This window comes from Poeciliopsis prolifica, unplaced genomic scaffold, assembly GCF_027474105.1.
Source record: "Poeciliopsis prolifica strain line A6 unplaced genomic scaffold, Auburn_PproV2 SCAFFOLD023, whole genome shotgun sequence".
Lineage (NCBI taxonomy): Eukaryota > Metazoa > Chordata > Actinopteri > Cyprinodontiformes > Poeciliidae > Poeciliopsis > Poeciliopsis prolifica.
In genome coordinates, this window is record NW_026562398.1 from 259,402 (window position 1) to 284,699 (window position 25,298).

The 25,298-nt window shown below is 38.1% G+C and overlaps 3 protein-coding genes across 4 annotated transcripts in view; all 3 read right to left on the minus strand.

The window, feature by feature from the left end:
* The window catches only part of LOC129370194 (ERC protein 2-like), a 150,278-nt gene extending 141,687 nt beyond the window's left edge, over positions 1 to 8,591 (minus strand). The window contains exons 1-4 of the mRNA XM_055045958.1: positions 8,511 to 8,591; positions 5,746 to 6,847; positions 1,410 to 1,433; positions 564 to 1,295 (exon numbers count right to left, since the gene is read on the minus strand). Of these exons, the coding sequence (XP_054901933.1) occupies positions 564 to 1,295; positions 1,410 to 1,433; positions 5,746 to 6,609 (1,620 nt within the window). The 5' untranslated portion in view covers positions 6,610 to 6,847; positions 8,511 to 8,591. The remainder of the gene's footprint in view (positions 1 to 563; positions 1,296 to 1,409; positions 1,434 to 5,745; positions 6,848 to 8,510) is intronic.
* Positions 8,592 to 9,761: 1,170 nt separating this feature from the next.
* tlr9 (toll-like receptor 9) lies at positions 9,762 to 14,187 on the minus strand. Its single transcript, XM_055045959.1, has 3 exons — positions 14,102 to 14,187; positions 10,937 to 13,897; positions 9,762 to 10,848 (listed from the first exon to the last, which is right to left on the minus strand). Exons 1-3 carry the CDS (start codon positions 14,102 to 14,104, stop codon positions 10,642 to 10,644), a joined length of 3,171 nt encoding a protein of 1,056 aa, XP_054901934.1. The 5' UTR covers positions 14,105 to 14,187; the 3' UTR covers positions 9,762 to 10,641.
* Positions 14,188 to 15,336: 1,149 nt separating this feature from the next.
* Positions 15,337 to 24,996, minus strand: apeh (acylaminoacyl-peptide hydrolase). Of its 2 annotated transcripts, XM_055045961.1 has the most exons (23): positions 24,925 to 24,996; positions 24,338 to 24,467; positions 24,134 to 24,260; positions 23,946 to 24,033; positions 23,076 to 23,151; positions 22,874 to 22,965; positions 22,300 to 22,374; positions 22,072 to 22,209; positions 21,873 to 21,964; positions 21,719 to 21,759; positions 20,967 to 21,088; positions 20,773 to 20,833; positions 20,574 to 20,671; positions 20,441 to 20,492; positions 20,234 to 20,322; positions 19,929 to 20,067; positions 19,080 to 19,163; positions 18,650 to 18,730; positions 17,605 to 17,693; positions 16,978 to 17,165; positions 16,733 to 16,835; positions 16,541 to 16,647; positions 15,337 to 15,868 (listed from the first exon to the last, which is right to left on the minus strand). In XM_055045961.1, the coding sequence occupies exons 1-23, from the start codon at positions 24,934 to 24,936 to the stop codon at positions 15,763 to 15,765; spliced, it is 2,190 nt and encodes a 729-aa protein (XP_054901936.1). In that variant the 5' UTR covers positions 24,937 to 24,996; the 3' UTR covers positions 15,337 to 15,762. The 2 variants fall into 2 exon arrangements, with proteins under 2 accessions (XP_054901936.1, XP_054901935.1); XM_055045960.1 differs by lacking the exon at positions 24,925 to 24,996 and having other exon boundaries at positions 24,338 to 24,554.
* Positions 24,997 to 25,298: the final 302 nt, after the last annotated feature.

Consider the following 25,298-nt stretch of genomic DNA (forward strand, 5'->3'; position numbering starts at 1 on the left):
AGCAATGAAAAAAGCAGATAGACATGCTTTTGCAAGTAGTTACACAAGAAAAACGCTAATGTTGAGATCAGAAAATCTGTGTTAAGATTTTTTTTTAAAGACTTAAAAAAGCTACAACAGAGCTAAAAAAAAAAAAATTTACAAGATCCGATGATAAAGTCACAGATTTTATTGATTCAGTTTGGAAAGGGCTGCAATGCCATTTCAGGCTTTGAGACTCCAGCAAGTCAGAGTGAGGGCCATTATTTACAAATAGAGAAAATGCAGAATTTTGGTTAACCTTTCGAGGAGAAGCTGTGTGTCCTACCATAAAAAGCTAATGAAGTACCCATAAAGGACATCACAAAATAAACCAGAAAAACATCTAAAGCATTGTAGGCCTCAGTTGCCTCAGTTATGGTCAGTGCTTATGATTCAACCAGAAGAAATAAACTTTCCCCCAGAGATGCGAAACACTCACTGAATTGCTCGATGCCAGTTACTGCTGCCATTGTGTCTGTAAAATGAAGTTATTAATATAAATGAATTTACACATTGAAAAACTATGAGGAAGACGTACACACCTCTCTCAAATGCATGTTCTCCAAGTGGGCATCAGCTTCCTGGGCTGCCATGGTAATTATGCCTGTCCGCTGTCCTCGTCCCCACTGTCCCTGACCCTGAAGCATCTCCAGCAGCCTCTGGATGCTCTCGTCTCGTGCACCCAGCGTCTGCTTCTGGGAATCAATTCTCATCCCCATCTCTTCCATAGTCTTCCTCAGCAGGGACAACTCATTGGCTTGGCGCTCGTGTTCTGACTGCAGTCGGAAGAAGTTTTCCTCTGTTGAATCCTGAGGAGGAGGTGAAGAAAAACCGTCGCACCCAGGCACCTGACAGGGGCTACATGGATGACGGGGGCTAGAGCTGGGCAATGCTCCCTGACTAGGACTGTAGAGGGGCTGGCTTGGACTGCTCCTTTGTCCAGGCTGAAGGGTGTTGGCTGGGCTAAGTCTCTGCATGGCTGCCAATGTATTACACCCATAGCCAGGGCTGTGAATGATGATGTCAGCCTCTTGTTGCCTTGGATTGTAGGTGTTCGATGGACTGGCTTTCGGGCTGTTCTTTGGTGCGGGACTGTGCAGGTTTATGGAACTTTGTCTGGGACTGTGGCCAGGACTGAGCCCCCCTCTGAACTCCTGGTCCATATGGTGTTCTTGGTAGGAGCTGCTCTGTTGCCGCTGTTGCCGCAGGCGACTGTTTGTCTCTCTGTGAGCTCTCAGTTCCTCCTGTAGCTCTTGAACTGTCAAAGGAAGTTGCTGCAACCACAAAGTGAATTTTTGTTCAGTAATCATTCAAATTCAAAATTGCCAAAACTTAGTACGACACATATAAAAAGAGTGAGTGTCTTAAAAACAAAAAATAAAACAGACCTTGTTTCTTCTTATATCCCCCAGCTGTACCAGAATGGGATAAAAGAAACACAGATACATACCAGTAAAGCTAGAGGGTGGTAGTTACACAACTAAGCCTCAAGGGGGCAGGTTTTCTCTTAGAAACACGTAGGTACAAGGAGCATTTATTTGTAGTTGACATACAATTAGAGTGGAGAGGAAGAATAAAGTTGGCTATTTGTGTGAACTGAGGTTACTCTATTAGAGTTAAATAGAGTAAAGGAAACTAGAGTAAAATATTTTAAAATAGTTGCCATATTCTAAATGACTAAAATATTCAATATTGTTTGACAACAATATTCTGTTTTTGTTACAAATAGAAAAATATGTCAATATATTAAGCCAAATTCATAAATCTCTAAAGTTGACTGTAATGATAATGTTTCTGCAAGATTATTAATTATTAAGAACAGGTGGACAGGTGTCGCTGACATGTTTATGTTTTTCATTATTCAAAGTGCATTAAAAAGGGACAAATCTAATTGAACATCTGGTATAAGCAAAAACAGCAAAACAAATAATTAAAAATTTCTAATCAACAAGAAGCTGAAAATGAAAGTTTTATTACGATCAAGATTAAATTTAGAATGGAAAGTCATAAAAGGTAATCCACAAACCCAAGTTTTCATAACGCCTCAATTAGAAGTATTACAGTTGTTTCTCTAGCAGCTGTGTCCTTCGGTACTCATTTTTGGGGATTTCTGCTTCAACTGCTACCGTTTTTTTAGAAGAACAAAAGCAGTAATTTCAGTCTATGTTATTCCTGAAATTATAACTTCTGATAATTTGGTGACATAGTATTTGTAATTGGGGACACTGCAAACTATAGCAACAAGCAGCTGAAGACTTTATTTATGTATTTATTTATTATTATTATTAGCAACACAGTATAGTGATATACTGTGTTGCTGTAGAGTGTATACTGTACTTTAACTTTTTCATCCTTGAGTCATGATGTTTTTCTTTTGCTGGGGAGAACCAGGTCTTTACTATCTTACAAAATTAAAAAAAAAATGTAATAAAAAATAAGCAAAGGAGCATATTAATTGAACTATTGAGGGGCTGCTTGAAAGGTTCAGTTCATTTGATTTATTTTTTGTTTTGTTTTGTTTCCAAAATCTTTTAACACAATTAGAACCATTATTTCTTTGTGAAACAATGGTTTCATAAAGATAAACTACAGCAAAGACTACTGGGTGTGAACAATATTGCACATAGTAGTCAACCAGAAGATTGATAACTTTTTGGGCAGCATCACTATCTGTCCAATGCTTTAGTCAAAGACTATTTTGCAAATCACATGAGTTTTTACGCTTTAAATGGACTGTTTTTTCCCCTACACTATTTACTTCACATATTCTGGATAACAATTTATCAAGTGACATCTGTGAAAAAAAAGTTTAAATGTTACAAAAAACTAATTTTACTGTGCGCTTCAAAAAAGTATCTGCCCTCTAACAGATTTATTTCTTCTTATTTGTCCGGATTTTGCCACACTCAGATGTTTCAGATCAATAAACAGATTTTAATAACAAATATAACCAGACTTATTACAGTTCTCAAATTATGATTCAATCAAGGGGGAACTACTTGTTTAAAAAGTAGTTCCCAAATTTGAACCTGTAAGTAAATAAATGTAAGCGACACTTTTGTGAGATTTATCTATCTCAAAAGCCATACCCAAGCCTGACTATAGATGCACCTGTAGAATAAAATTATCACTTAATAGAAAGTTAAAAATCTCAAAAAGAAAACCATCATGACTCAGTCTAAAGGATTGAAAGAAAAACTGATTAAAACAGTGACTGACATCTATTAAATTATAAAGAGTTACAAAGTCATTTCTAAGGGACTGGGTCTCAAGTGAACCACAGTGAAAGCCTAGCATACTGACATTTGTTAGGAACCCCATTTAACAGTTTCACACTAACAGGAATTATTTGTGGGAATTCTTTGCTTGTTTTTCACGCCAGCACTCTGATTTCTGTGCTCCTGTGCAGAAGGTGGGGAGTGCCAAGGACACAGAGTGGAGATGAAGAAGAGCGAGTGAGTTTATGGATAATCAATGCAACATCTCACACTGAATATTAAATTAGAGTGGGAGGACAGTCCTTCCCAAAAACACAGACAACTGAGACTCTAGATACACAAATGCTCACGTGTACAGTGGACACATTCACATTTCAAAGAAACACATACACACCCAACACACAAGTGGCCGGAGAGGAAAGGTCAAATGAGCACAGATGAAAGAAAAGGTGACATTCTTTATGGTAAACTGCAGCTATCGTTTTCACCTGTTTTCCAGAGACTCACAAAAAGATAAAAAAGTTCAAAAAAGGAGGAGAAATGGAGAAGAAAATGGAAAAGAAAAGGATAAACTGAACTGGGAGTTAGTGAGAAGATAAAGGGTGACCTTTTCTTTTTTGTAAGAGTTGGAGACACTGAGTTATAGTGTTGGCTGAGGCACAGGGAAAGACATGGTTGCTTTTTAATGAGTGGTCAAATCAATATTGTGAAGAAAACTGTGAACAACTTGAGCTCAACAGCTGTGGGCGGGTGCGTATGAGACAGACAATGGCAGAGAAAGACTCAAGCAGAGACAGAAGGCAAGACAAAAAAACATGTTCTCTGACTAAGACCATATGCTCTTAATGAAGCTTTTTATTTTAATTCCTTTAAAAGCCTTTAATTGCTTGGAAAGAAATACATAAATTAATATCAGGCAACTAAATTTGATTTGGTTAAGGAAGAATGACCTTGTTCAGAGACTGAACAGATTGAGCAAATTAAAATGCAAAGGTGCAATCAAGGACAAGTCAGCTCACCATGTTTCAGATGAAGAAAATTATGTTAATCAGCAGATTTGAGAGCAAAAAGGCTGTCTCATATTGGTTTCCAATTAATCCTACTCTCATTTTCACATTTTCTGACTTCATGTGTCATGCATGTGTGTTTAGTTAAAGTATAGTGCTCTTACACTTTATGACCAAGTGAGATGAAAAAGCAAGAAATAAAAAATGCAGAGGAGGCTCCACAGTTACAGCAGGAGGAAGCAGATACTGTTTTTTGTATGTGTAAAAGCAACAAAACAATCACAGTTCCAGCTTCTGTAATTTGAAAACCTCAAACCTTATTTTTAAATCAAATAGCTTTACTATTCCGATTGTAGTATTTGGATTTTCTTCTAGAAAAAGAACAGACACACAAAGATGTAAAATGCCCGATAAAGAGAGAGACAGAAGGGCACTGAGATAAAAAACCAAGGGAGGATAAACAAAGAAGAGACACTACACAGTCGCCATGCGGTGGGTGAGGCAGACAGATGGATAACACCTCTGAATGAGTGGGACAGACTCCGGGGGAGAGACTGCACAGGACAGACTGGTCACCATTCCTTCAGCAAAAGCTGTGAGCCCTTTGAGAACCCAGAAACCCCGGCAAACACCTTGCGTAAGTTCCCATGGAAACAACGTGGAGGTAGCATGGAAAACATTGTTAGTCAAAACGGCAGCCAAGCTATTCAGTGTAACCTTGAAGATGAGAACAAATGGTGTTTTTCAGAGATGAACACAAAACATCTGAATGGAACTAATGAAGAAACTCACTGAAACTTCTTTTTGATATTTTGACATCTTACAATAACTATGTTTCTTTATTATTCCTTATTAGTATATATGGCAGAGCAACACAAAGGAGTACACAGTTGTAAAGTGGAAGTAAATTGCTAAATGTTTATTTTTTTTTCAGTTTTTAACTATTTCACTAATAAAAATAAGTGGCATTGTACTAACCATTCCAAATCCATACTAGAACCACATTTTACTGCGCTAGCAGCTGTAGAACCTCTGGGAAATGTGTTTTCATATGTACTGGAATTAATAGCTTGTTCTTCTCTGCAAAATATCTCAAACTCAGACACAATGGTTAGTTAATGAACACATTTTTCCACAGACTCTCAAGTGGCTTTAGTAGAAATGCAGCAATCTACAGGCCAGAGATTATCATGGTCCTTTATTTTCATTCTAAAATGCAACGTCAAGTACTTTGATGCACTTCCTTCATTTTCCGTTGCTACTTCTTTACAAAATCCTCCAGTACAAGATGTTTTCTGAGGTTTGGCTCTTGGACAAAAGAACTCAAAAGAAGTTCAGACAGAGAGAAAGAAACAGAAATCCGTAAGATTTCTTCCTTTTTCTTTACATCATTATTTATTGATCTGTATTATAAAATCCAAATAAAATAAGTTGAAGTTTGAGACTGTAATATGTAAAAGTTCAAGTGGATGAGGCACTGTTGCTGTCTGCTTTCTCACCTGTAAATCTTCTTGATTCACTCTGCACTGTTCCTTTAGAGCTGCCGTCCTCACGCCCTCTTCACGCCTACTCCCCTTGTCTCTCTTTACGTCAGGACTCCAGAAATTAACACTATTCATGCCATAGCCTGTCTTTCCATCCCTCCCTCCATCCAGTTCCCTCCGGAGACTTTCATTCTCTTTCTGCAGATCCCTCAGCTGAGCCTGGAGATCACAGGTGGAAACCTCTCCCCGATCATCCGAATCCAGTGTTTGTGTGCATCTTCCAGACTGCCGTCGCAAACTGGAAGTTCCTGTGGAAAACACAGTTTGTTCTCCACAAGAGTCTGATATGTGATGCATTCCAGAGGCTGTGATGTTTGGGGTGCTTCCAATTGCTGTACTGCGGCCAGTATAAGATGAGCGACTGGTACTCCGCCCTAATGTCATGGTACTTTTAGGGTATCCACCAGAGGGACCCAAGGACTCCCGCTCATTGGGATACATGGTGCCAGAAGTGGCATAGGCCGCACTTAAAGACTGGATGTTCTCCATGGACATGGTTTTGCCACCTGGAGCTGTTGTTGACCCACGAGCTGATCCTTTATCTGCTGTTGATGTGTTGACTTTGAGTCTTGAACCAAGCTTTGAAACTGAACCTTGTGCGCCTGTCGGTTTCGGTGCTGGTGGAGGCCCGCCCCCTGACACAGAGCCAGGCTCAAGTCCTGATCGGGACCCAGGACCTGAGCTGACGGCCTGTTTACCTTTCCCCAGTTTTGTAGACCTCGAGAAGCGTGAATGAGATGAGCCATCATTTTGCCCACCACTCTTTGCAGCAGCAGTCAGCTTGCTGTGCGAGGGCTTGGCTCTTATGTTTAAAGGCATGGCTGTATGGCAAAATATAACATCTGCAAGCAAATAGTCACAGGCAGGAAAACTGGGATATCCATTTGTGGAATAAGAATAAGCAATGGGAGTAATAAAGGCCACTATTCACTTATCCATATCTGACTGTGCAGACATCCAGGTTTATTTAGTCTTTTGTGAAGAAAATATGAGGTTGTTGGCAGTGATGCTCCAAGATGTCTTGGACTTTCAGTTACATTGCAGGTCATCATGGATTCTAGGCAGCAAAAAACAAGACAGACATACAAAAAATACAGAAATGCAACAACAAGAAATAAGAGATTAAAAATGGGCAAAACCAACACAATTATAAATAGTAACCATTTGTGTGCGCACACTAATAAAGTTCTTTTCAAAAAGGTGATCAAAGTTGTAAACTCAAGTGCTCTTAAATCAGCACTCACTGTCTTAAGTAGAAACCATAAAGCAGCATCCCAGTCTCTACATCCCAAAGCAAAAGTGAAAAGGAAGGATGTGGATAGGTGTGATTAATTTAGCACAACAGAAAGTATTAAATTTCTTGTCTGCAGAGGTCTGACAAAAAAGAAAACATTTTGTGGAATGCTTTGGCCTCAACAGACTGCAAAGAGAATTGAAAGACCACTCTTCATTACATCCCATCCCTCTGGGCCAGTTTCAAATTTACAGTCAGTCTTTGCGAGGCTGTACACACCTCAGGCTTCAACTATAAATAGGGGACAAAAAATAGGTACTTTGAATTCAGGCCAAATCCTACTTGGTACATGATGTGATAAGAAATCAACATTCAATCAGCAGACAGCAGACATACATGTGTATGTATCATATTAAGTGGTAATAAAGAAACGTCTTGGATTTAGCGTGTTAAAAACAATACTATATTAACATTTTCAGACAAATAAAAAAGTTCCCTTTGAGACTCAGCATGTAGGGGGAGCAGACATTGACTGACAACTGACTATAAAGCAGAGGCAAATCCAAATTATAATCCCTCCTCTAATCTAAGAGGATTGGGTACTTGGAGTCCCTTTACAGGATACAACTGAGGGACTGGTTAAGTCTGCGTGTCAATCATAACCTAGCTGTCAATCCCTTATCTGTTGTTGCTCAGGACAATAAACTGAATGTCCTGTACATCAGATGCACAGTCTAAATGGCAATAAATTGGACTTTTTGAAATGGAGTATAGGCAGTTTTTCTATTCCTAGTGAGGGATTGCCAAAATAAATTCTACACGTGGTTTAAAAAAAGAAAGCACACACATGCTAGCTACCTATAAAGCTTTTTCTATATTACAAACACTGAGGTGGAGGTGCCACAAATAGCTGGTTCATTACAATGAATGCCAGCGAAGTATGTGCCGCTAAATGCATTACATTTTAAAACAAAAAAATTAAAAATAAAATAGGGAGAGGGAATGCTCGATTTAAATGCACGTCTGGCATTAAAGCAGTCCACAAGCGCCTGCAGCTTAGTTTGGAGTCGACAACCAGCTGTTGCTGTGGAGAGAAAAGCGGAGTCACCACCCTTACTGCGAAAACACAACACCCTCAACAGCATGACAATTTCTTATTCATAATAGAAGGGTTTAATAAGTAGTCTAACATAGTTTAAAGGTAGATAGACGAACGACCTACCAAGGAGCACTTATAAGTGACCAGGCAAGCCGGGCACAGACGCCCAAACAATTCTACTACGACCACGGCATGAAGGATTAGTTTCTAGCATATCCACGGCCACACGAGTCCGAGCTGGTATCTTACATAAGAAATAATCTGTCACGCCAACTGACCGCAGTCAATTTTAATTTGCATTCATATAACAGCATCAAATAACGCTCCCACCTTCCAAAAAAAAAAAAAAAAGTCCAGGTGCGCCCTGTGCGCGCAGCTCCATCTTACCGGACAGGCAGCTCTCCATCACCGCTCAGTCCCGTCGGCCGTATCCCGTCCGACCTCAGCGCAGCCTCCATGATCTCATCGGTTCGGCTGTGACCTGTCCTACCATCGGGTCCGCGTGGGCGCGCTAACCCAGCTGGCGCGTGCTCGAGAAAGAGCTGTGGTGGGGCAGCGCGAGCGAGCGAGCAGTGATTGGACGACTTAATTCTCCACACAGATTCCATGTTGAGCAAATATTCATAAATGTGCACATCGCATGCGTCAGTAACTCAGTTTGATGATTGCATTTAATTTTTCAGTAAATAAACTGACATTAATACCTAGTGACACATAGACGTGTTAATAGGTATTAGTGACACGCCCATTAAAAAAATTTTTTTAAACATTAGAAAATGTTTTAAAACATTTAAACATTTTTTATTTTTTTTTTAATGGGCGCATCTTTTCTTCCATCAGGATGATCTCACAAATAAAAATGTAAAACAGTTAAATCGTTTATTTTATTGTATTTATTTTTTTTTTAGTATGGGAAAAACCCAGACAAAAGTTATTTTTTGTTTAATATCTTTGTCACACTGTTTGATACCACTGTTACAACTGTGATTTTAAGATGTGTTTATGGACATATATTGTGTGGATGCATTTCATGTAAGTTTAGATATTGCATATGTGTATGATTTTAATAATTATTTTGTGCCTTTTAAATTAGCGCTCACTAGGAGGAATATTCAACTTGCGTCTCTTCTCCTGACAAACTTAAGTCAAATTATCTTGTCATTATGGCTTCGAGTGCACCAGAGACCGTGACGTTGCGACCTAAGGACAAGGGTTGACACCTCAGCATTATATGGGATGCTAGATTGATTGCTTTTTTATTCTTGAAAGATACGCCTCAACATTCAGAATTCTTTGATAAGGGCCTATCCACATCTCACATTTTTACTTGGTAATAGTTTCCCACTCCACCTGGCAAAAGACAGGGCTTCTATTATTTATTTTTGTTTCAAGACTATTCAGGCTTTTCATTTCCTCCCAAACCAAAGAGAAGTGAAACTTTCAGAGTGGTGCGTATCTTGCAGGTACATCACATACCCTCTTGTAATGTTTAATAAATCAGCTAAAACAATGTCAATTTGTTTGTATACTGCCATGACTGAATTACAATTACTTTCGTAGCACCTAAAACCAACTATTTCTTCAGCACGTTTTTGGTAAGGTTAAATACAAATTAATCAAAATGAAAAATAGAAACTATTAAATTGGAATTGTTTAATAAGAATAACTTCAAAGACATAATGTGGCCACAAATACAGCTCAGAAATCTTAAAGAAAACCGAGGCCTAGGGGGATAAATCTATCTCTTTGTGTAGGTTAACCACTGTCTTTTACATAAGCTACACCATCACACCTGTGTTCAGCCTTCTGTGACATCAGAAAACTGTTACAAGCCATCATCTGTTTTGCTGTAGAGCGTAATTTTGCTCCAAAAACTGAAATACAGACAGGAAATACACAGAAACAAAAATAAAACATTCCTGAAACTGTCAGTTTGTCAAAATGAGGTCAGATGGAAATGTGCAAATTCAACAATACAGTCCAGAAAAAAAAAGTTTCTACCTCCTCACTAAATTCGTCTGTTTTTGACATTTTTTGTGACACTTCAATAAATCAAACTTTTATATCAGACAATATATAATCGATGGATGGATAAATTCTGCTCTCTACCAGAAAAAACAGAAATAAATTGTCATCCATTTGTAACAATCTCAAATAAACTTTTTCACCTGGAATAAAGGTTTTAGAGTGATCCAATCAAAGACTGGACTTAAGTGCAAAGGGCACAATGTGCCATCACTTTAAGAAAGAAATTTACGCTGGGTGGCATTCAATATGGCTCAATTAAAACAAAGAGTGCCAAATTTCCTTCTACTACCTAGATTTAACGCTTTATTGGAGGGAATTACTCTTTCATATAGCACAAGATTGGTCGTCATATTATTTTTTTTCCTCAAAACTGAAAACATATCGTTGTCTGGTATAAAAAAACAAACAAACAAAAAAAACTTCAAAGCAAAAACAGAGCAAATCTGTAAGGGGGTAAATACTTTCCCAGAACTTTAACTATTTTACTTAATCATATAAAACTTTCACTTATGTTATTGTCATAAAACTTGAGATTATCAGACGATAATGCCATCCTCATCTGGTTCCAGAAAAGGGGTTGAGCTCTTGGGTTTCTCGGCCAGGACAACACAGACTTCCTGCACAGTCTCTTTCTCAGTTGGAGGTACTTCAGTTTTGGAAACATCTCATCCAAGAGAACAACCACAGCTGCATCAACCTTAAATAGAAAGTTTCAGAAATATTTTAGGGCTATGAAAAGATTACAACATTCACACAGCGTTTTAAAAAAAAGACTGGGAAAATACCTTCTCATCGAGAAGCCTCTGCTGAACCATGAAGAAAGCTTGTCGGATTACGCCGTTGACCAGCTCAGTTCCATTTGTGCTCCGGGACAGCACAAACACTGTCTTCACACTGCTGTGAACAGCACTGTGCAAATTATCGATACATGAGAGCCCAGGTATCCAGTCCCTCTCTTCTAAACAGAGAGAAAATCTTCTATGGCCAGAGCCTTCCAAGTTAGCAGTCAGCTCATTGTAAACCCAGTCCCTCACAGCGAGATTCCTGGTGTCAAAAACCACAAAAGCATCGTAGTGATGATCTGAAACACCACCGGGCAGCTGGGAGTAGCCTTTGAGTCCTGCCCAGAAGACTTGCAGGCAGTACCACACATCCCAGCCATAGAGATGCTTCAGCAGTGGAAGAGCAGTAAATGTCACAGATAAGAAAGAGCAAACTAGGAAGGCTAAGCTACCAAAAATGTCCTGACAGGAATGTTGGTCTATAGACAGAAGAATCACACCTTGTTGAGAGTCTGGGTATCCACAGCGCACTCGTGTTGTCAGATAAGGAATGTTTACTGGAGTAGTCCGCAAGTAGACAACGAACCATGAAGTATTACAGTCACATTTAAATGGGTTGTCGTGAAGGGTGAGTTTCTCAAGGCTGCTCCCCTTCTGAAAGGGTGCAGGTAGATGCTGATGGTTCAACTCTTTGATTTTATTGTGATTGAGGTACAGATGCTGCAAAGACCTTGCTTCATTGAAGAAATTGTCTGGAATAGAAGTAAGATGATTGTGACTCAGGTCCAGAAAGGAAAATCGGTCTCCAAATTGTATTTCTTGTGAAACCAAATCACTTAGAGAGTTGTAGCTTAGGTCCAGATGACATAAATTGCTCAGAGCTGAAATGTTTTGCCAGGGAAAATTCTTCATGGAATTTCTGCTGATGCAGAGGCTCTGAAGGCTCACTGGGAGGTTACGCAGTACTTCTGCTGGGAGTGACTTCAGGTTGTTGCTGGAGATGTCCAGGAATTTCAGCTTTGTTAGATTCTGAAAGAAATGAGTGTATGTGGTGTAGTCAGCATTCCACATGATGTCCAGACGATTACCATTGAAGTAGAGGTACCGCAAGGACCCGCTGACCAGCCTTTGATCTATCCGCATCCCGATGCCATTGTTAGCAAGACTCAGCACTTCCAGGTTAATCAGATTTTTAAGGAACTCAAAACGATGGCCCATTCCTCTCATCTTGAAGTGAAAGTCATTATTACTGACATCTAATACCTTCAATGTAGACTGAAGTTCACTGAAAGCATTATCGCGATAAAGATCCAGTCTATTGAAGGACATGTTAAGAAAGACTAATTTTGTCATGTTATTGAACTGTCCACCCCTCAATGTCTGACTCATGTAGTTGTAAGAAAGGTCGAGACAAACTGCGTTTTCCATGCCTAAAAACACTCTTTTATTAAGTGATAAGATGTCATTTTGAGAAAGGTCAAAAGATAGCTTTTGAAAACAATACTTATTTTTAAAGCTCAGTAGAGATGGAATTTGACACTCGCTGCCAATTGTCCTTTCTGGTCCATTAGACTGGTCAGATTCCCAGATGTGGCTACTAGTTCTTGTTTCTTTGTCTGGTATGAGAGTGTGTACATCTTGGAAATCACCTGAATACAAGTTCTGGTTCTGACAGCTGTCTGCACTTCTAGATGATTCAGAACAGCATGGAAGGAAATTCAGCATATTTTGGGAGAGGTCTATAGCAGTGAGAGATGGTAGCTGCTTCATGGTCGTCAAATTGCATTCGCTAATGAAGTTCATTCTCAGTTCTAATTTTGATAGATGTTTGAGTTGAGAGAGAACATGGAAACCTTTTTTTGATATGGTATGGAAAAAGTTCCCACTTAATAAAAGCTTTTGCAGACCTGATATGTTGCCAATGTATGGAGAGAGATCCAGTTCTCCAAAGGTCTTAAGCGGTTCATAGTTGTAGATTAGGCTAATCCAAGTGAGGCCAGTCAGCTCTTGAAAAAAGGTGCCATTTTGTATAGCAAACGCCAGCAGATTATCAGAGATGTCCAGTCCCTTTAAATTCTTCAATGGCTTAAAAAGGCCATCTGGAAATGTTTTTAAAGAATTTCCTCGTAAGCTCAGAAACGTGATGGAGCTGTTTTCAGAATACAGAGAGTTGGGATGCAGCTGGAGAGGGCGATTTTGTGGGCAAGGGAAGCAGGGCCGCGCTGCATGGTCACAACGCTGACAGTTCCACTCCAAATTCAGATACTCAAGGGCTGTCAGGTTGGCAAATGACCCTTCTGGGATCTCCGTCATTGTATTCTCTCTTAAATCCAGAGCCTTCAGAGAGGCTGGCAGGAATTTTGGGACACTTGTTACATTATTATACCCTAATGTAAGGTTTTTGAGTTTAGGTAATCCTCTAAAAACAGTTGCATTGATGTAAAAAGACTGGTTGCAAGGGTTGGCATAAAAACAGTTCTTGGAGAGTAGCAGAGTCTCTAGATTTGGAGTCTTTAAAGGGGCAAATATGTTAAAGATGCAATTGTACTGCAAATCAAGAAACAGCAAGTCTTCAGGTAAGTTTGGTATAGATGTGAGGCTGTTTCCCGACAGATACAGAAATGTAAGATTTTTAAGGTGCTTGAAGGCATGGGGCTCAATTTCCATGTTGCATCCTTGCTGCTCAGTACGTCTAAGTTGACCTGGGAGACAATTGCCTTTTATTTGTAAAGTATTAACATTTGGGACACCTGCAAATACGTGGTTCCTCACTGCTTGCACCTTAGTGCCACTCAAATCGATTGATAAAACAGTAGCAGCCTTAATGATCGGGATGTGCTTGATAGGTCTGTTAGAGCAGTCCACTGTGGTTGAATTCATATCGGCGTCACATGGAAAAAACTGGATGTTGATTGCATTTCCATATAGCAGAAACTGAATCGCAATAAGAACTTTCTCCAGAGCCTGAAAAAGTGTATCAAATTTCAAGTCAGAAAATACTGCAGAAGCACTCGTTTAACTTTATCAATACATTCAATAAATATTGCATTAAAAGGAGCTTTTAAATTGCAAACACTTTAATTCCCTATGTAAAATTTATCCAGTTCTATAGCTCAATATTTTTAAAAGGAAACACTATATTTACAAGGGTAGAAAAAGGTCACTTACCATACTAGATTAAAAACAAATCGTAATAGTTTGAGAAAAACGTGTTATTCCTCTTGAAGAGAAGACAGGGTGTAAACTGTTCAAAGAGCCTGCAGTAAAATGAAGCGCAATGAATGCAGAAGTGAAACCATGTGGTCAAATATGCAGTAGTCTGATGAAAAGCATGTGACATAAAACAAGGAACGAGGAACATCAGCTGCACACTTAACTGAAGTAATTTAATACACTTAAAAATTATATTTGTTAATATGATGTTCTTTGTAATATGCTCTTTAGACTAAATTAAAAATAAGTTTAATTGTTTTTAGATACTGAATTCCTCAAAGGGAAGAAAGACAGAGGAAATCCTCCAATTCTGAACAAATGTAGATGTCTTGGGCTTTGGGGCACTAACAATCATACAACACATTTTTGAGATCACCTAGACCAATATATAACAACTTTAAATGGCTTATCTTGCACATTTTTTAACATGCACTGTAGAAAAAGAATATTTTGCTTTTTTCAGTGTCTGACATTTGACTTACCTGTTTCTGTTTAAGGTAAAATTGTTGTAAGCTTCTTTCAAGTTCACAAGTTGGCATACATTTCCTTATAGCATTTGGCAGTGGTATTATGTAAACTGTTTGATATTAGTCTAAAATTTTGGACCTGCTCACAGGACAGTAGTTTGCTGAAACTTTGGACTATTCCTCCATATTACCTTGTTAACTGTTTAATGTCAGACAAGAAAAATGCTTATGTCTTTTCAATCGTATACGAGCATTACATTTTTGTAATGGTTCCCTCCGTTAACTTAACATTTTGTGCAGGATGACGTATACTGATGCAGCTGTGAAAATGCACCACTTCCCCTGCTGCTACTAAAACTCAATCTAAACTTATTGACATGCATTGGTATGGGAAGTCACAGACTGCTAAGCAACATGTGGTGGCTCACAGATGTAGCATCTTTACCAGAAACTAAACACAAACAATATATTCACTTACAAATAGAAATAACAAAAATAAATATTGTTATCTGCAGAACTTCTAACTATGTGAGCAGAAATAAATAAAAAACAACTAAGTCTCGTCTTCCAATTTATATATAGTTTGTGGTCAAATGTTTACATTCAACATGGACATGTAATTTACGATGTATTCAGACCTAAGCTTATTGGAAGCCAAAAGCCTCATAAACTCACCTATACAAAAATGCATTTAAAAATTTGACTGACATAGTGAGCTTTCTTACAATTGTTTTATTAGGTGCACAAAATGGTACAATCAAGAGATTTAATTAAAAAAAATCTAATTACCCAAGCAGAAGAAAATCTCTAAAAAAGAGACTGATTATAAGTGTTATTCTTTTCATGTAATCAGAAAAAAAGTCAAAATAATTAAAAATAAATCAAGTCAGTATCAATAAAATGTTTACATTGAATCAAATATTTTTATTCAAGTGTGGTATTACTATTATTTTTTAATTGTTAGTCATCTTCTTATGCAATACTCGAAATTAACAACAATACCCACAAGTACATTATGGGTTACGCACAGTTAAAATGTATTATAGCTGAAGATCAATTCTCAATGTTTTGGCTTTGGATTGGGCCTTATAACATAAAAATAAGTTTGCATTCACAAACTAAAGTCCTTTAGTCTTCATTATGCCACCATCACAGGCCTAAGTGTTGAATTATCCACAAAGCGATGTTCATGAAACCATCTGATTCTGCATCCACTTTGGAAAGAGAATGGTTGTTTCCAGGGTACCACAGTAACCTGTGCAAATACATGTTAGAGCATTAATAAACAAACATCAAAACAAGTTGACTGCAGTCATACTGCTGTAAGAACACCGCCCTGTAACTCGTGTGCCTTTATGAATAGAAAGCATTTCCATCCTGTAAATGTACAACTTATACGTGATGTGCCCAGCTAATGCAGTATGTGGCCTTGGTGCAATATATGTTTCCTTAGAGCGTAATAGGCATTCCAAAGGACTATCTGGCATGCTGTCTGTTTTTAAATTAAGCTGAAAAGGTGTGCTGTTATTTTCTTTTGTGAAGTACACAAAAAAAAAACAAGGGCTATTGTCATGGTCATTGGGACATGCGACGGGAGTCTTCCGGCAATTTATACAAAGTTACACCTGTAGCTGTAGCAAGCATATTAGCATTATTTACAGGCAGGGACAGGGAAGCAATCAATCAATCAAATTTTATTTGTATAGCACATTTCAGCAAGGCATTTCAAAGGGAAGCTCATGTGACACCTGTAGTTGCAGTCTATTTCACGCAAATAGGGATCTATGAAGAGAAGGTTCACAACCACATGTGTGTGGATGGTTTTAGAAATCTGATCTATTTGTGCACCACTCTTATGTCACTATGGCAACTTTTAAAGCGAAAGCTACACAGTCTGTTATGGATGAGGCACCTTGTCAGTACTTACCGAACAGGGATCTGCTTTGCTTTCAGAGCTTTGTAGTACTCAATCCCTTGCTTGTTAGGCACACGCTTGTCATCTTCCCCTAAAGTCAACAGCACTGGGGTCCGAACCTTAACAAGATAATAACTTACATGATATCACAAAACCAAAAGCAGTAAAGTCAGAACTATGAGTCTGAGATTCACATAAATATACCTGAGGGACGTATTTGATAGGCGACTTGTTTAACATCTGTTCCCAAACGGCAGGATCAGGGAGACAATCAGGACTGTAACCGTATCCTGCCTCAACAACACACCTGCAAAAAAAAAAAAATCATTTATTTTACATCTACATAAACCAATTATAAAATATCACAGTTTTGTAATTGCTCAAGACTTTCACTACAGGAATCGCCAAATATAGACAAGAGTGTTGGGATGTTTCACAACTAGACCCACCAATCCGGGATATCCGTGCTGCCAATCATGGAGGCCAAATTGACGACAGGATTGCGAGCCACACAGGCCTTGTAGAACCCTGGGTACTGACCAATTAGATGGCAGGCTAGAAACCCCCCGTGGGAACCCCCAGAAATGGCCACTTTCTCCCTGTCAAACTCAGCGTCTAGGACACTTTCAACAGCATACTGGAGGAAGTAAAGCACAAATGACAGACTATGTAAAAGACAATCTGTAAATCCAACAGAGAATGATCAAAGGAGAACAAAACAAAATGAGCTCTGCTGCTATGAGCCATGTTTTACATCTATGGCAACTCAAAGACATTTTATATAGAGACCGATAGAGTACAAGCACATTACCAAAGGAAATACTGAAATTCATTATATTATGGACTTTTCACTTTTTTTAATTTTTCAACAGTAGATTTTATTCTAATTTATCAGAATTTTTATACATCATTTTGATACATCAAAACAAAGTAATTTCAGCTCAGTATAGAGAGTATATCAAAAGAATTCACTCTGAAAATGGACAATGGGATAATGAAAGGCCTTGAACTTTATCAGCAGCAGACTTATTTTTTGTGTTTATTCGGTCCTCAAATGGTGCTGAGTATATTTTTACCTGAACATCCATGACATCCTGGGAACCCACATTGCCCAGCAGTGAGAGGATGCTGTCCTGGCCAAAACCGAGAGAGCCACGATAATTTACTATGAACAGAAAATGCACATTCAGAAGCATTCCCACAAGCACCAACATGCCTGGTAGCATTTAGCTGTATTCCGATGTAGATAAATGCATACTAAATTTCGATAAACATTTCTCAGATTTATTTAAGCAATGTCTGCATTCTTTGAGGATTTGAAACAAAGTTACCTGGGAAATTCATTTTTTTTCTGAACAATGACGATTTTGCAAATCTTTCTTGTTTCTTTCTTGCAAAAACAACAAAAAAAACTCATATTTGCTGCTTTGTACAACAAATACCACAGAAATCTTTTCAAAGATATGAACCTATTACCAATTTATATTGGTAAATTCAGGTATGATTGCTTTGCAATTTGGTCTTGGATTTCCGTGCTCTAGAACTGCAAATGCAACTTCCACTTTCCAGAGAGACCGAGACTGTTATCTGAGAATGTTTCCCACACACGACCTTTACCATTTCCTCCACTTATTCAATCATCAAGGTAGAAGCAGACTGCAAAGGCATTCCTAGTCCTAAGAACCTATAAGATTTCTTTAAAAAGGCTATTTACCCTCAACTTAAAGTAAGCGTCCAATCTATCTATAATCTAGAGTTACTATGCTGTAGAAATACTTACAGAAAGGACACATAAAAACTTAATGTTAAGAGCTGTGGATAAAAACCTTGAACAGAAAGGCATTTCCAGCTAAGTTTATATAAAGAAGGTTCTTGTACAGTCTTCCATAAGAAGAAAAAGATAAATTAAGTGATAAAAATGTATAAAAATTAGCCATTGAGTGGCTCTCCCCAACTGAACCAGTATCAGTGGCCACGAAACAGGAAGTAATCCTTGTACTCTTTGTAAACCAAGTTTAAAGTTACCCCAGAAGCCGAGAGCTATGTTTAAAGCATCATATACTTCTTAGGTTTCAACAGGTATCAAATGAAGCTGCACTCAACATTGGTAACCTAACTTACCCAGTAATACACCAAAACCCATCCTGCAGAACACAGAGGTAGACAGAAGCCACTCAGCTACAATCACAGAGTGAGGACCTCCTGATGAGAGACACAGATTAACAGTGAAACTGCCCTGACATGATCAATTAGGAACTGGTGGCCACGGCAACAGGTGCACAATTAAAACACCGTAAAACATGTAATTAGATTAACAGAGGTGTATCTCTATGACAACTACTGAGCTTGTTTTCAGTAAAATGAGGTGCCACAAGGAGCACCATTGTCATAGCAACTACTGTCTGCAATGTCAATCTGATCAGTAGAAGCTCTTGACTGAAGAGAGCCTAAAAATAAACCCAGTAGGGATTAATAGCCCAGGTTTTATTACTTCATAATGTAAGCTCTTTTGGAATGACTTTTTTTCTATCCATATATCTGAGTTACGAACCATGAGGGAGGACAATCAGAGGTAGTTTCACTCCTTCCTTCACTTCTTTTGGTTTCATCAGCACAGCTTCAAAGTCAGTGCCAGCTGAAATACAGCAAAACATGTTAGCAGCATGAATTAGTACAAGTAGCAGAGCTTAGAATAGTTTGCAAATAGTTATACTACTGTGTTGTTTGCAAGCATATTAGCATTATTTTTTATGCATTTGGTCCTTCATAAACAAAAACTCTGTGGTTAATAAACAGTATTTCATTACAATTTTGGATGCAATTGTTAAACATTGAATATTGTTTAGGTGTGACTTCTACTATCCACCCAAGAACTAATATATATTAGTTAATTAAGGCATTAATTGCCTTAAGCAGTCTGCTTCAAGGCAATTTGCTTCATTGCTACTGTGGAAGTAATACAAGTTATTTTTAGCGGTGAATTAATTAAATTAGACAAAACACATTTAAAAAAATTCAATGGAGTAAATTTTCAAAAAGATTAGAATAAAATACTTTTTAAATTTTTTTCCACCATTCTGATAAATACAACTTATACAAGAAAGTCAGATTTTATGTCATATGTTAGTTTTATGGAAACAAGTCTCCTTAAAAGTAAAAATAAGCAGTAACCTGAGAGGTGCCAAAACACTGCCTGATATGTTTTAAAAGAGACAGTTGCCTATTAAATCACATATAGTTTGAAAATAAGACAATTTTTAGTAATTTGTGAAGTTTAATAACTGAAACAAAAAGGGTAAAAAATATTGTCAGTTCATATTACAAAAGTAAAACAGGCAACAATAAAGTTACAGTTCTCCGAGTACAATTACTTCCTGAATATTCTAAAGAGTTATCTTACGGTATTGATGGTTGTCTAGTCCTTCTGAAGGAGTGAAAGTCTTGATCTGCCAGTCAATATCTGGTAAAGTCTGAGACTCTTCCAAAGTCACCCAGACCACTTGCTCTTGGGAATCCTTTCCTGGAAGGAAGCCCACCCTCTAAACAACAACAACAAAAAAAGAACATGGCTATAAGAGAGAAAATCTGCTGCATTACATAAAGTTGTTTAAAAAGTTTTTGTGAACTCCCAATTAGTCCAAAAGGACATTTGCATGAATTAATTTTAAAAAATCAAAATTTTCTTAGCAAAGATACAGATCCTACCAGATTTGGGGGGCAGTTAGGAGAGGAGCAGCTGACCACCATCAGATCTCGCTCGATATTCAGAAGACACCAGTTACCAATTTCAGACTCTACATTGACATAAATATATAATAATGAAATCACTAACTGTTACACACATACCGAAATAAATGGGCGTGAAACTGTCAACAATGAATCACATAAAACGCAGCGCAATAAGAGACTAACTTGCAGTCAGAGAGGTGATGCTTCCTGTGCTTGTGTCCACCACCAAGAGATCCTAAAGCATAAAGAGGAAAAAAAAAAATTTGATTTTTTTTTTACCGCCTGGAACATGACAACAAGTAAAATCTACACATACCTTTCGGCTGCGCTGAGGACAAGCAACAACAACCCGCTGACTGTCAGCTGACCAACACTTCGGCGATAACTGACTGCTGTAGATGCCAGTGAAGCCGTCTGTGAAGTCATAAAAAGCCAAAGAGGTACATTTTTTACACTCTTACTACATACTTAGAAGTAAAATGTGTGTTTTTACGTTTCCACTTAGCACCATTTACCTTCTCTTGGTCGTCCAACAATATCCACAACCACTGAGGTCTTCTTAGTGTACCAGTCGTACTGCAAAAAAAAAAAAAAAAGAATACGACAAAGAAAATTCACATATTAACAAACTAAAAAATACTCCTGTGTCTTTCCCATTAGAAAACTGGAGAATAAACATGTAAAAAAAAAAAGTCTCTAATTTTCTTACCATACAAAGCTTGCAGCACTGCATATGTGGCCCATATACAGAACATTCTAGATAAATAATTCGGCACTGATCTGGACTCAGTCTTGGGGAAAACACCGCACTGTTGTCTGACGAAAGCTGCTCTGTTGCAGACAACAAATAAACATAACTTCAGGAGGTTATGTCAATGCTTAGTTGAACTAAGATGACAGAGAAACTGTTTTCCGTGAGTGTGTATTCACAATGTAAATATTAGCACAGTTGTAATATAGTACACATAATGTCCAGTAGTAGCTAACACTATAGGTGCGCCTATAAGCTTTATCTGACGCATGACCTGCTGTTTTATATTTTTTAAGAAATATATGTAAAAGAAGTCAAATGTGCGACATGTGTTTTGTTAGACATAATAGTTGTGATTACAACAGAAAATAAAGGAATATCTCCATTTATGCATCAAAGCATACATCCTGAGACTTAATCTTATTAAGTCTAGAAACATGTACTTGTTTCTAGAAAGTACATGTTTCTAGGTTCACTCATCTAGTTTCTAGTTTCTTTGCATTAAATGGGAAGGTTAAATACATTTTTAAAAAGTATGATTTAATAACATGCATTTTTTTAGCGACTTTCAAGAAATTCCTTCCTCTACTGCATGTATGTGCTGATAATCAATAATTTGTGTTAAAAACAAATGAGGCTTTACAGCTCCATCACACCTTATGTTAACAGTGTTGAATTGATAACAAATGTTACAAACAATTCATGCTTACCACATTTCCCACCCGTCAAGTCGACATAAAACAAAGATGACCTGAAAGCGACAACAGAAATACTAAAACAGGTGCATTCGTTTGAACTCAACTGCATTAAAACTCAATTTCAATTTGCCAGTTGCTGTGTGCAGGAACTATATTTGATAAGCACCTCCGATTGGGGCAGTACTTCAAGCCTAGTCTGAAAGGTTCGTGCCACCAGCCTATAAACACCACACCTGTGTCACCTGGAGCCCAAAATGCCTGGAGAGATGAAAACAGTTGATTAAAATAAAAATAAAAAATTATTACCACATTAAAGGCACAAAAACATTCATGCAAAGACGGATTTATTGCAGTGCAGTAGCAACCTGTCCAGGTGAGATGCTGTCAGGTAATCCTTCCAACACAGACACATTGTCCCCTTCTATGTCCAAAACACACAGCACTGGACAGCTCTTGCCAACTAAGGCCTCTCCCCAGTCCTCATAGTAGACAAACTGCTCCCCCTGCAGGATGAAATTCACACAACAACTACAATGTAGCATTTAGTGCTGTGAAATGCAACAAGATTAATTCAACTTTTCTAATGAATTCACTTTAACCGTGTCTTTTTTCTCCGCCCTCATGGTCTCCTCCTCATCTTCAATGGAAGACAACTCTGGAAGCTCTGTCTGTAAAGATGAAATGAGAAATTGAGCAATAGGTTGTTAGCCCCTCAATCTAAAATCTCATAATGAATATCTGATAAAGGAGAGAAAACATGCGTCACTGCTGCCTCGGTCACAGAACAATAAATGCAGACAAGAAATATTGGTTTTGAGAAACGAAAGAAAATAGCTCAGGTTCATCCATTATGAAAGAATGGAAAGACTGAACCAGTTTGCTGTGATTTTCTGATTGGGTAATAGTGCTGCTAACTTCTGACAGCGGTAATCTTGCTGGTGTGTGCCGTTTAAGTGTGAATTATTTACATTAGGGGCATGAACTTGAACCTTTCTTGGAAATAAAATAAAACTTTAAAGACCAAAGAAGCCACTGTTTGATATTCCTGGCTGTGTAACGCAACGTTTAGCCTGGTAGTAGTTATTTACAGTAAAAAAAGAAAAAAAAAAAAGAAGAAAGAAAGAAAAAATGTATCCTAAAAACTATTTTTTTCTATCTACATCTTACCTGGAAGAAGGATTTAGTCTCAGGCCTCTTTTTCTCAGCAACATACAAGAGGTGTGTTTCAGAGTGCGACCAAACCAAGCTGCCAAACTGCTCTGGGAATGTACAAAAAAATAAAAAATAAATAAAAATATCCAGATGTTACAGCAAACTGCCAAACAAACTGCAGGTAAAATGCAGCTTTTTTTTTCTGAACATGATTTACCATCCTCATAGACTTTGCCATGTTTCTTTAAAGCTGTTAGGTTGATGCTCTTCACCTTGATGTTTTTACTCCAGATCTAAAATGTAACATAAAATGTTTAAACATTTGTAGTAAAGAACACAGAGTAAATATTATTCAGACAAAGATAAGCTGTACACTTTAGAAATAAAGTGAAATGGAACAAGAACAATAAGTGTAGTTCCTTTAATATGCAACCCACACCATCCTTTAATCCCAATTTCGCAATCTGATGACATCAGTTAGCAGACCACCTTCAAATAGAGACTTGAGAAACATTTACTTGAATAAGATTCAAAGTCTAAACACAGTTCACTCCAAGACACATTGATAGATCACCCAGTGACCTGACATGACTCACCTAATGGAGTAGCAAAAAATGTATTTGACGTTTCCCGGTTTATAAAACAAACAAGAAGAATCAGACACTGCTCCTGGGTTATTTGAATCAAATAAACAGCAATTGAATATATTTTCCAAAGAAAGGATTATTGAAAACAGTAGAGATGAGTGGCTTTTCTTTGCAGTGTTTTTGATTTAGTTTGTTTTGGAGTTTATTGCACCTGCTGCTGTAACTGTGCTATAAAATGTCCCGTCATGCTTTAGTCAGTAAGCAGCCCATCTATAGCTGAGTGTTCCATGTTTTCTTACTTTTGGACAGAGCAATGTGCACACAAAAAAGTGTGCTTAACTAAAATCCCTCCAAGTGATATGGCAATGTGTTTGTTTGCACATTAACTGAGATCCAATCAATAGGGATGGATTTTAATGACATACGTGAATGGTTGTGATCACTGAGGACTGCTATTATTTAAACCACCCACATCTGAGCAGGACCAGAGAGCCACACACCTCCAGAAACTGCTTCTCCTCTCCTTTGACCGTGCATTCTCTGATAACCGCCTTCATTTCACCAGAAGGAGAGTCCTTGTTTAGAAGTCTGAGGTGAGAAACAAATGGGGAGATACAGTTGAGTTTTCCTGGATTATGACTCAAATTAGACCGTATATCTACTCAAGATACAATAACATGTTACATACTCTCCTTTGACTTCAGTACAGTTTCCAGAAGTACCAGAGTAGACCACCGACTTATCATCATGGAAGACAATGTATTGTCTGCAGAATTTGACATTCTCGTTTCTCTCCAGATCACGCTGGCTCCACTCTACAGACATGACCTCAGAAATCACACGACTCGAATACAAAGGGAAACATTTTTGATGTGACAGATGTTAGATGTACCTGTGTATATGTTGCTGTATTTGCCCCCATACTGAGAGGTGATGACAGGTCCCACGTCTGCTCTGCTTAAAGAGGGAAACAGGCTGAGCTCTCTGTAGACTTTGGCAATTTCCTGCGGGTTGGTTATCACCTGGCAGCCCAGAGAAGAACAACTGCGCCTTAGTGAAGACAAATGTTTGACTGCGAACAATGTCCTATTCATTTCCAAGCTAGGTCGCTAGCCACCCATGAAAAGTTGGTGAAGTTTTAACACTGTTTCACGATAAAAACAAAAGTCACCACCACATGTAGTATTTCCCCGATTTGTTGCCTCAAGCAACAGCTTTGCATTAAGGCAAGTGATCAAGACAGTGTGGATTATTCTAGAGAGATTTAAGAGTTCGAGCCATATGACAAGGAACTTCCTGCTGGAAGGGAAAGAAAACTAGGGACCCTACGTCTGTCCGCTAGCTTGACTTAAACTGACCACATCTGCTAATATCGAAACTCAATGCACTCTAGACAGCTCTAAGGTTAAACAAATGCAACATCTGCCATTCACATTTAATAAACATTTAGGATTGCTGGATAATTTCTACCAATCATACCCGTGACTCCATGGCAGGAACCGTTCGCGTCGCTAAATGCAGTCCAATTTACTCCACAAAGGAGGGAGCGCTTCACTTTTGACGTAAAAAGATAGACGCTGGATAAAAGTGAATATCCTACGTCAACGCCTTCGCCATATTGTGAGTGGTATGTTTCGTTATTTTAGGCCTGCAAGCGGTCCAGGACATTTATGCCGATGTAAATTAGATCGTTATTTGTGTGTTCTGTCACTGAAGCATACATCTGTGTATGTAGTACATATTTCCAATATATTGACACATGGCGTTAACTGTGGTGATTTAAACTACATTACTGTCAGTTTTCGTTGTCAGCCCTAATTTAATAAATAGGGTCAACTATTTCTGATAACAGT

Excerpts from the sequence above, each read along its gene's own strand:
- tlr9 (XM_055045959.1), bottom strand. Across the intron at positions 10,849-10,936 it reads AGAGGCTTCTCGATGAGAAG|GTTGATGCAGCTGTGGTTGT; the intron begins GTATTTTCCCAG and ends TTTCTATTTAAG.
- apeh (XM_055045960.1), bottom strand. The coding sequence starts at position 24,539 with ATGAATAGGACATTGTTCGCAGTCAAACATTTGTCTTCACTAAGGCGC. Across the intron at positions 24,034-24,133 it reads TGTACTGAAGTCAAAGGAGA|ACTTCTAAACAAGGACTCTC; the intron begins GTATGTAACATG and ends TTCTCACCTCAG. Across the intron at positions 23,152-23,945 it reads AGGAGAAGCAGTTTCTGGAG|ATCTGGAGTAAAAACATCAA; the intron begins GTGTGTGGCTCT and ends GTTACATTTTAG.